The sequence below is a fragment of the Priapulus caudatus genome, unplaced genomic scaffold, assembly GCF_000485595.1.
Source record: "Priapulus caudatus unplaced genomic scaffold, Priapulus_caudatus-5.0.1 Scaffold836, whole genome shotgun sequence".
In the NCBI taxonomy this organism is placed as follows: domain Eukaryota; kingdom Metazoa; phylum Priapulida; class Priapulimorpha; order Priapulimorphida; family Priapulidae; genus Priapulus; species Priapulus caudatus.
In genome coordinates, this window is record NW_014577897.1 from 175,442 (window position 1) to 187,335 (window position 11,894).

Here is an 11,894-nt window from a genome sequence, read left to right on the forward strand (position 1 = left end):
CCACATGCAGTTATTCTTTGCTTTATTGTTCATAGCCATACTTTTTCGAGTTTGCCATAGTTTGTTACGATTATTGTTGTTCCTTTCAATCTTTTCTGTAGAAAAATAGCCTTTTGCCCTCTTAATGTCATTGTCAGTTTTATTTGTAAGTAACTTAAAATGCCTAAAGTCAATGTCATCGTTATTTCTCGTGAATTGTAATAGTTTCCTGTCCCTTTGCCTAATAAGTTCTTTTATCTGCGAGTTGAACCATGTCTCTCGTGTGTGTTTTATTGTCACCTGCTTAATGCGTGCTACAGTGTCAATCGCTTCAACAAGATAGGTTTTAAAAGTTACTTGTTCTAACGTATATATCTATAGAATCTTAATTCAACATATCCAAGCATTTCTTTTTCATTACGATCTCTTTAAATACCTCTGGGCTGTAGTGTTTCATTGACGTCATTGCAGTAGTACGATGCTTACCTATAACCTTTGTAATAGATTTCCTTGTATATATGTGTAGCTAAATGTATATCGTATAATTGTCGTGCTACGATCAGCAGTCTCGTACGAACAATAAGGGGAGCGATAGCCCGAGAGAAAATGCCTGCCGTCGCCTCAAATGTACACAAGTCCGCCGTACGTACGTACAACGAACATATACACCGTCCTGCGATTACACTGAGAATTATATTCAGTGAAGTTGGCGTTTTTCTGGTTTCACCCGCAGCGCGCGGGCCGAAGCGGATAGGCATTTTTGCATGTATTACATGCTGCCAGCGTGCTGCCTAAAGCAAAAACTTCGTCTACCCCTACGGTCGAGGGACACGGCCCTCATTGCTGTTCTGTGATTTGCGACTTCGCAGAAAAACTTGCAACTCGCCTGCTCGCAGTTACCTTGACGGTCACCGTGAGAAAAACGACATGCGGTGCCCGTCGCGATTGCGTGCCTTCCTGTGTGTGCGTACACGGGATACATACGTCTTTATGTGTACGTGTAGCGTCTAGATACACGCGTATCACTATGCGCGCATCTTCCATGTATGTGTGCATGTGCAGGTGCGTGCGGGCGTGCGTGTACGCCTACATGCAAGCGTCCGCGTGCACGTGCCTGCGTGCGTGCGTATGCGCGTGCGTCCAGGCGTGCGCGTGCGTGCATACGTTTAGCTGCTTTGTGTGGATATGCTTTCTGATCGTAAAGTTCGCTGTACACGCTCATGCGTCCGCACACATTCTAATGATTACGCCCGTACGCAGGCACTCACAGACGGACGCACGTACGCACGCCCGTACCTACTTATACAGGCAGCCAAGCACGCAAGCACATAGCTAGCTGTAGTACTACGAAGCACACATATACGCAGACACGTGCGTATACATGTATGAACGCACGCAGTCACACACCGACGCACGTACGTACGCACGCAGGCCGGCACAGACATTTGTATGAGTGCATGTATGTGTTTGTATGTGTGTGTGTGCGTCGCTCAGTGCGTGCGTCAGTGTCTTTAACATGTTCATTAGAAACAATTTTTCAGAAGTCACAAAAATGCGTTTCCTCAACAAAATTATTTTTTAGCCTGGCCACAAGTCATGGCGTAAAATAAGTATGTCATCTAACACGCACAATTCACAGATAATATCAGGAGCTATTGACCTATTGACAATATTAATTTTTGTGATTATTACCTCCTCATTCTTTGTATATAGGTCAACATTTCTATTTACATGAATAGAGGCGTATTATTTCCGCATGTATTATTATAAAACCCAGCTTATGTATCCGCTGCAGCTGCCGCTCGTTACATGAAGCCGCTGACGCATAATAAAATACAATTCATAATAAAACTTATACAACACAGTGTAGAAGTAGAAACTGTTGACACTTTTATTGATATTTTTATTGAGCTTGCAAACAACAGCAGCTCAATGCAGTTGAGCTCTTTCATTGCATTCCCGGTAAAATTCTCGACTGTTTGCTGGCAGCTATGGATCCGTGCGCCCGGCCTATGCATTCGGCGCACGGATCCATAGCTGCCAGCGCTGCATACTGTCGTAGGACGTTCCCGCGGTTGCGTGCACCTTGCCGCGGTACTGCGCGCAAGATCTGCGCTCAGCACTTCGGATCAACACCTCCTTTCGGCAACGCTTCTCTAGTATCCCGTCTCATCTGGTTGTGTGGTGGCCCGACCAGGCTTTACGACTATTTCATGTCGTAAGACTGTTTCTCACCACGTAGTGAAAAGCGTTGTGGCTAGTAGCAATTACCATATGGCTGAAACACACCGTACTTGTGTCCCGAACGGACACTTTGGCAAGTTCACTGTCAAGTTGGTCGGCATAATGTAACGCGAAGACAATAATCCTGCTGTTTAATGTCTTTTGTGTATATGAAGATGTTATCCTGGATGACCAAGTTATCCACAAATTGCACCAGTAATATTCGTTTGGGAAATTTTTTGCAGAACATCACATTTGGCTAAAATTTTGCCTTTTGTAAATAGTACAATGTGAGTGGAGAGAATTGTAACATGCCAAGGCGTGGGGTAGTATTGTCTCATAATGACTTTGTTTATAACTATAGCTTGTTGATCATTTTGCATCCATTTGTGTCTTCAATAACGTATTCTATGGTCGGGGTAATGTGGCGCTTGTGTGTGATAGCTATTGTTTTTCTCAGTTTTAATGGCAACACATAATCACATGATCACATAAACAGTTAGAATTAGAAATGTTATTATACCAATACTTCCTCGTAGAGTGTTCGCTTATGCAAAAAACTATCCTAGTACTTTTTACCTGCACTAGATCACTAACTGTTTTTCATATACTTTTAGGTTTCCAAAGAAATATGTAGTGACCTAGTAGCCACTTCTCATATACGGCTGACGAGTTCCATCTAAAGACGAAACATATCAAGGGTATTGTGCAAATTTTCAATGGCATCTGTTGGCATTAAGGTTGTTCGAAGCACAAGTAATTTGTGTGATATGGTACGTGCAGTTACTGAGCTAAGTCTATGCAATGTGCAATAATAGACCTGTTATCTGAGCGATAAAATAACTGCAATTCTATACTAATATTATGTTATTTTGCAGACAAATAGCTACAAAAACAACTCGACTCCACGTGGATATTGCTTGATCATTAATAATGAAAAATTCAAGGACCCGGAAAAGTTTCCTACCCGGGAGGGATCGCAGAAAGATGTAGAGACTCTGCGTCAACTATTTACAGATCTTGGCTATACGATGTGGGACACAGTAGAAGAAGCAAAGACAAGTAATTTGACTGCGGAGGTAACCGACAAGTTGTTACTATAGTTTCTACTAACAACCAAACAAAGCATACTCAAGGACTGCTGAGGTTATTTAAGCCAAAGCAAAATATGTGACGTTTTTGACATGGTAAAGATATTACAGATACAATAAACTAAGCTGTTATTTTATTTTGCTATAATTAAACAATGGCTTCATGCAAGAGGTCATATATTTTTGGTTTTAGCTATTTTTTATTTTATTAAATTTATAAGCCTATCAGCATGATGGTTTATGAGCAAACTGCCTGAGTGGCAAATAAGCTGGCCAGCGACTAGATGGCCGACTTCACCAAGGAATGACTTGCGGAAGTGATTGGTTTTTGTTCTCGTAGGAAATAAAAGATGTTGTGAAAAAGTTTGCTGCTAGTGACAAACAAAACAGTGTCGACTCGAGCATTGTTGCCATCTTAAGCCATGGTGGTGCGGAAGACGTGATATTTGGAGCAGACGACGAAAAGCTTTCATTTTCTGATGACATTCTTCGTCTATTCGAAGGTAAAATTTTTTAATCTACCTTCTTCGTTAAGTATTTAGTAGAGGGTTACATAGTTGTAATATAAAGCGAATTCTCATTAACAATGAATAACGAACGTGTCGAATTTAGGTATTGTGAGCATATCCCTAAAGATCACAAATAAATGGTTACCTGTTTTCCATGCTCTTTTGGCAGGAGAAAATGCACCGGGTCTAATGCAGAAACCCAAGTTGTTCATTCTTCAAGCGTGTCGTGGAGGTATGACGTATATAGGAATGCATGCTGAGTCGCTTGCACATGTACATGCAATATTACCTATAGTATTGACAAAATTTGTAATAGCTATATTTTGTAGATGTTGTCCTAGTTTCTAACAACTTGTTGCCATATTTATTAATATACTCTCTAATATGTTAATTTTCCCAAACATGACAATTCCACATTCATTTATTAGGTTCTCAATAGCTTTATGGTTGCTAATAAAAACAATTTAAAATTTGGCGAATGATATAAAAAATGAATTACCTACTAGTATATAAGTAAAGGTCTGTATATATACTCTATATATTTCTATATTATTGTGACTTTAAAAGCTCTGTGTATGTGCATGGTAAGATTGAACACTTGCGTGGTTTGTATTTTATTTAGTCCGTCCGAATCAAGGGACTCAACGGAGGGATGTGGCTGGAGGCAATGATAAGCCGCAAGCGTTTAAGAGAAAGTCGGTTAAAGACTCAGCAGAACTGAACACTCAACACATACCTGCAGGAGAGCCAAATCTGTTACCAAACTTGTGTGATTATATAGTATTTCATTCAACAACTCAAGGTACGTTTTTAATTAAAATAACCATAAGTAAATAGTGTTCACCCCTGCACAATTAGGAGAAGGAGATCAGGAGCCATTCATAAATATCAATGTCATCATAAGCATACAACCCGTTCCACAGTCCTTGTACACTCTACATGTAAATAAATCTTGATTCTACCTTATTGAAAGGCATTCTCTGCTTCAGAAGTCCACAGAAAATGTGTGTCCTTATGGGTAAGCTGTGTAAGTGGTTTAGCTATTTTAGGATTTTAGCAATGTAATAGGTACATTATGCGCGTTGCCTCATTGGGTGGTGTTATGGACCTCGTCTGCCCAATGGCGCACCGCTCACATGCGTTGCCTCATTGGCTGGTGTTATTACGTCGGGTGTATTCAGGCAATCGTTTCTCCTCATTCCCACGTTCACTTTCTCTTAATGTTCCCGTCTTGTCTGAGAACGAGTCTCCTCGCCCTTAAGGGCGTTGCTAATGTGTTTTGCAACGCCTGCGTGATTACCAACCGTTCCCTTGTCCTACTCTGTCGACCCTGCATTTCTATTGTCTATTAATGTAGTCCGATTTCCTATAGCTCTATGTCTATGACGAAACGCCGTATTACACTAAATGCTGTAGTTTCGATGCCATAGTTCTGATGTTGTTAGGGCTCTCCTGTTTCGGTCCACATAGTACTAATTGAATCTCCACTAATCAGTATTTCGGCACCTACGAAATTCTAGCAGAAGCTGTGGCCAATCTCATGATGAAGATGGTTGTGTGGCGCTATTTTATTGCCGTGCTGTAGTGTAATAGAAAAGTAAACTGGTAGAGTAACCAATTTTCTGAGATATACCCATCCTATTAAAAGGCTTCTCTTAATTTGTCGTTATGTTCACAACGTCACAGGTCATTTCATGTAGAAACAGGCAAGGCATTGTCACATTTGTTTCAATATTTAGTTAGCCGAGGAGTGTAACCATGCAGAGAGAATAGCAGATAAGATCGAGAATGAAACTAAACGGTAAACTGCATTTATTACGAATCAAGAGACATGTTCTATTGTTGGCTATATGTCGGATTCTCTAAACTTAGCCAGAGCCAACGCTGCGCATGAGCACTATATATTGTTACATCCTTTCTCCTTTATAAAAGAACAAACTTCAAACTAATTACCGTTGACCGTTACTCAACAACAAAAAACATTACAGAGTCTCGACCTAGACAAGAAAATCTCGCTTCCGATTCCTATAGAAGTTAACTATACCCTTTATCTTGAGTACATTAAATTAATTCAGTCTTGCAATGCTTCAAACTGTCTGACTCATTTAAATGCAACTTTATAGTAAAATGAACTCGAATTAACTTGTCATGATGCTACTTTGAATAATGATTAGTTCATCATTGCACTGTACGTCTTACAGATTAAGTTTGACAGGTTTGTAAACCTTCCTGCCACATCTCGACACAAACACTGGCCTGCATTTCGATATCTTTACCTCAGGTGGCGGCTTTTGATAGGACTGCCTGTGATTATTGACCTGTCAGCTCGCAGTGATGCATCGACAGTCATTGGAGACCTCGGAATCGTGTCCGAGTGTGTCACCAGAATGTCCTCATACTCCTGCACATCCCGTAGCTGCTTGTCCTCTACCGATTTACGGAGATGACGACGGTTACGCTGCAAGATCATTCCGGATTCCGTTTCGACGGTGTACGATCGTGTGGACACCTCTTGTTGTACTGTTCCTTGTTTCCACTCCTTCTGTCCTTGCGAAGGTGCAATACGAACAGTGTCACCCACCGTGAGCGGTTCTATGTTTCTTGCGCCACGATTGTAATAGAGCGCCTGCTTCTCCTTTACAGCCTCTAGTTGACGTGACACAGATTTTGGAATCTGTGGTTTTAGTAGAGTTGCCTTTATTGGCAGTAGCGTTTGAGTGCGACGGTTCATTAACCGTTGAGCTGGTCTGCTGTCCATAGACTGTGACGGGGTATTGCGGAAGTCTAGAAGCGCCAAGTAAGGATCAGTCTTTGAAAATTTGGCTAGGTGCATGAGTCGTTTAGCTGTCTTCACAGCCTGTTCCGCATTCCCATTGCTTTGCGGGTAGCCTGGAGATGATGTCTCATGATCAAATCTACATTCACTCGCGAATCTGTGAAACTCCTCCGCACTGAATTGTGGGCCGTTGTCGCTGATTACCGTGTTCGGTACACCGTGCCGTGCAAACTAAGCACGCAACTTTCTGATCACCGTCGACGACTTCGTATCTGGGAGATAGTCAACTTCTCAAAAGTTTGAGAAATAGTCCACGGTTATGAGGTAGTTTTTCTCATGCAATGTAAACAGATCACACCGACCTTTGATCACGGTTGGTACGGTATGTCATGGGAAATGAGAGTTTCCTTCTGGTGATTGTTTTCGTAGGTCCAACAGCTCTCACACCAACTGATGTACTCGCGAATCTCAACACTCATGTTGGGCCAATATACAGTTTCACACAACCTTCGATGCCAATGTGAGACGAGTGAATTATTGAGGTTATGTCGGAGCGCATTGACCTTGGTATCACTACGCGTTCGCCTCGAAATACAATTCCAGCTTGCACTACGAGTTCGTCACGCACGTAGTAGTAGGGTCTGACCTCCCTAGCAGTCATAGAGTATTTCATAGGCCAGCCGCGTAGGATCACATCCTGTAGTACCTTGAGAGTCTCATCCTTCGCTGTCTCCCGTTGGATCTCTTGTAGACGTGCATCCGTGATTGAAATGTCTTGAGCCATGTTTATGGTATCGTAGTCAAGGAGTTCTGATCCTTCAAGTTGAGCATCTTTGTCTACCAAGAAAGCGCGACTGAGCGTGTCAGTTAGTACATTGACTTTCCAGGGTGATACATTACTATGAACGTGAACCTCTGTAGACGTAGCAGCATCCGCTGTAAACGCTTCGGAGCAGGGTGAATAGACTTCTTAGCGATCATTTCGAGAGGATTCTGTTCACTCTGGACGGTGACCTGCCTACCGTACGTGTAGTGGTGAAATCTCTCGAGTCCGAACACCACTGCAGAGAGTTTTTTTTCTATTTGCACATAGCGCGTTTCTACATCTGTGAGCGCTCGACTTGCTAATGCAACCGGTTGACCATTTTGAAGGAGAGCGGCTCCAAGTCCTTTTTCCGATGCTCCACATTTTAGAGTGACTTCTTCATTTGCATTAAAGTAACGCAGTACTGGTTGCGAAGTCACCAGTCGTTTTTATCTTGCGCACCGCATTTGAGTGTGTTTCCAGCCAGCACCACTCCATATCTTGCTGTGTCAGCTTCCTCAGTGGTTCACATTGGTCACTCAGTCCAGGTAAGAACTTACTCAGGTACGTCACAAATCCAATAAATCGACGCACGCCAGCAACATCAGTCGGTTTCGGCATATCTGCGACTGCTTTCACTTTCTCCGGATCAGCTTTTGCGACATTGAGCTGTGATAAGGTGACAGATAAAGCGAACTTCTTTCTGTCGAAGTCGGAGCTTGCCCTTCGCACGACACCTTTCCAGTAGATTCCTCAGTTTAACGTCATGATCTACGATGGCTTCGTTCTCACATGCCCCTTCGCCGTAGACCAAGATGTCGTCCACAATACTGTGCACGGCAGGCAGACCCTCAACAGCCTGGTCCTCTCGTCGCTGGTATTCTTCTGGAGCAGATGAGATGCCAAATAGCAAACGAAGCCAGCGATACCTCCCAAATGGAGTGTTAAATGTAGTGAGTAGCGAGCTCTCTTTGTCTAGTTCTACGTGCCAGAATCCATTCTTTGCGTCCAATATGCTAAACACTTTGGCTCTGTGTAAGCTCGGCAAGATATCCTCGATAGTCGGAAGAGGATAGTGACTTCTCTTGAGTGCCTTGTTCAGATATTTAGGGTATATGCAAATACGGAGCTTCTCCGGTTTCAATACCGTCACCATACTTTACACCCATGCAGTAGGTTCAGTCACAGGAGCTATGACCTCCATACTCTCAAGCTTGTCCGGTTCAGCCTTCAGCCGATCCTTTAACGCAATAGGGACTTTCCTAGAAGGGTGTACGACCGGAGTTACATCAGGGTCGACACTCAGGTGGTATATGTCCCTTTAAATCTTTCCGTACCCTTGAAGACATCCGCGTACTCGCTTACAATGTCTGACGACGTGTGAGGTTTAGGTACATTCTCTACACTAAGAATGTTTTGATGCAGTACTGTAACAAGGTTCATATTCTGTATCAGCATGTTCCCGATCAGAGGTGTGCACTTTTCATTCACCACATCAAAGTCTGCTGTGTGTACTGATCCATTCTTGGGGTTATGTACCTCTAGTAGACACTTCTCCATCGGAGTAACAGTGGTCCTGTTGAACATGCTAAGAATGTTCTTTGTAGGTCTTATTTCTGCATTTAGTGGTACCAAGTACTTCGGTATAATATCACAACTTGCACCACTGTCCACTTAAAAGTCATCCCGTCGACCACCCACGTCCAGGGCTGCAAAGATTTCTCCTGACACCTGCACAGAATTAGAGGTTTCGTCGTGATCTTTGAGAGGTTGCTCATGAACAACGAGAAGCTCATAACAATTTTCTACATAGTAATCATCCGTGACTACGTTGATATGCTGTCTCGCACCTTTACTATTATAGCGAGGCTGGTTTCTCCCCTTGTGCAGACTTTCACATTTTGCCTCGAAGTGGTTCGGTTTGTGGCATTTTTTGCAGATTTGTCTATAGGCAGGACATAGCTCTTGTTTCAGTACATGTGTCTTGCCACAGTACAGACATTCTTTAGCGATTGGTTTCTCTTCTTTGTAAGGGTGTCCCTTTCTACCTTTGTAGTCTGGACTACTGTACACCTTCCTTGTGTATACCTCACTTTGTGCACTGCGTCCATCTGTTCATTGAGTCCATATTGCACAAAGCTGAGAAATGGTGTTTATTCGTTGTAATTCATGTTTTGTTTGCAGCTAGCTGTAACTCTATACAACATTGACGATATTTGTGTGGTACTTGACGTCTGCCTTGACGGACCATTTCGCGGGTGCTGAAGTATGCGGTTAGTGAATGATGAAGTATTGGGTATTCTTCCGTATGCATTATTTTTGTGTCCTGATTTTCCTGGTGGGGCATCTCGTCGCGCAATGTCTGACAATCGAACGACCGTGCAATGTAAAGCATATAGAGTCCTAGCATATAACAGCATATATTCATATAATGCGATGTATTTGTAACCGTTCATTCCATTTACCTCACCAGCTTTATAAGCAGTAAGGAAATACTGCTCTTGAACCGTGTTCTTCATGGTTCGGTGGTTTCTTTGTGTGTTATACCTGTAACTGCCTCAGCAGAATTTGCGTTTGCCGGCTCATGTACAGCTGGCTGATGTGCTGCGCGATGGGAAGCATCAGTATTGACACTGCTTTGACCAGATAAGTTACAATTAGGGTTTGGTAGTAACTTGTGTGGAAGAGGAGTATTGATGATGGTACTGCTGTCATGACGTTCTGTAGCAGCACAGAGCAGAGCAATACGCAGAAGAATCAGTTCGATGTTACGAATAGCCACATAATGCGCATACTCTCTCGTACAACATCGTCATCCATTTCTTCATGCAATCATGGTGCGATCTCTCTGATGTTCAAATATCAAGTGCTACATAGGACAGGCATCATGGGGCGCTGTGCAACTTATAGTGAAAACGCCTAAGACTACACGGAAATGGAACCACCGCGAAATCAAAACCTTTGCTCTCGCCACCCCCCCCCCATCTGTACGACCCCCTATCTAAGTCGCGAGTTTCTCTTACGTTCCAAATCTCTGCCCTCTGTGTTCCTCCTAAAATTCGGACTGTTCACTGCCCAGCTATGGCATCGTGCGCCGGCCTATGCATTCGCGCGCACGATCCATAGACTGCCAGCCGCTGCCATACTGTCATAGGACGTTCCCGCCGGTCGCGTGCACCTTGCCGCCGGAACTGCCGCAAGATCTGCAAATCAGCGATTAGGACTTTCACACACCCTCCTTTCGGCAACACTTCTCTGGTATCCCGCTCTCATCTTGGAGTCTGGCAGCCGGATATCCCGCCGCGTAGCGCGCAAACCGCGCCTCGGTGGCAATCGTAACACGACTTCGCTGCACCATATCCATCACCTTCAACGGGATTGTTATATATAAGGCAAGCAGCAAGCGTTCGCTGCAGGTTGAGCAGTTCTGGCGATTGGACGATGGATTTTCACTACCCCATGTAGGCTTGACCATTTTTGCTTGAAATGCTCGTATAACTTTTTTGGCGACTCGCGCGCCTCGGTTTTGCTGTAAAAACGGCTATTTGCACTTTCTTCTTTGTTTGTTTCTCTGTTGCATGAGTGGTAGTACGCATATGGCGTGCGATACGACGGCGCCACCGAACGCCGAGGCTATTAGGCATTGTAGACTGGTACCCGATTTGCCACCTTTACTCCGGAATGATCGCTACACTCAGTAGTGTCAGCGTTGTGGAATGTCGACCGGTACCACGTTATATGCACAGGGATTGAAAAGCATGGCCGTCTACAACGTCTCATGTTATAAAAAACCCCCCCATTGGGGGAAAAAAAAATTTCTTCATGTTCCGTCGTTTCATTCGTTAAATTTAATGACGAGCCGCCGAACTGAAATGTTTTTCATCGGGAAGCGTCATCTAATTAAAAAGGAAAGTCGACTTTTGTTATCGGGCAGACTAACGACTATGAATAAGTATGTAAACAAGCGCTAGATGCAGCTTTACAAATTTTGTTTACATAGCCGGTGCGGTGCGTCGCTAGCCCCGTGTTCATGTCGAATCTATCATCTTGCAGTTGCAGCCTTGATCTTGCATGCAGACTTGCCAGTCATACACTGATATTTGTACAGTACTTGTCGGGCTTATTACATTAACTATCATCACGTGACGGGGAAAGTTTGTACTTGCAAGTAAGTTGATAGTGTACGGCCAGATTCGCTCGTATAACTTGTCCATAGACTGATAGCTAAGGCTTAGCGAACGGTGTTTACTGGCGCACCCGTAAATTAAACCCCACGTAATTCTAAGCGCTACATTGTAATACAGAAATGAATAAAACCCCTGAATAGTTCCAATTATATTTATATACAGCGTTATTTTTACTGCCTAGTAGCCTAGATCCCTAACATATATACGGATGTATTGCATGTATGTGTTTCGTCGCCGCCGTTTCGTGCATGTCACTTGCTAAATTTCCTACGTGGTATCTCGGCTTAGCACTTAGTCACTCGATGGGTAACTCCCTGAGGAGGA

At 43.4% G+C, this 11,894-nt stretch overlaps 1 protein-coding gene across 1 annotated transcript; it reads left to right on the top strand.

The window, feature by feature from the left end:
- The first annotated feature begins 2,818 nt into the window (after positions 1-2,818).
- LOC106813863 (cell death protein 3-like) lies at positions 2,819-4,523 on the top strand. The gene is made up of 5 exons (XM_014818104.1): positions 2,819-2,975; positions 3,081-3,281; positions 3,634-3,796; positions 3,972-4,096; positions 4,425-4,523. Exons 1-5 carry the CDS (start codon positions 2,922-2,924, stop codon positions 4,521-4,523), a joined length of 642 nt encoding a protein of 213 aa, XP_014673590.1. The 5' UTR covers positions 2,819-2,921.
- The last annotated feature ends 7,371 nt before the right edge of the window (positions 4,524-11,894 follow it).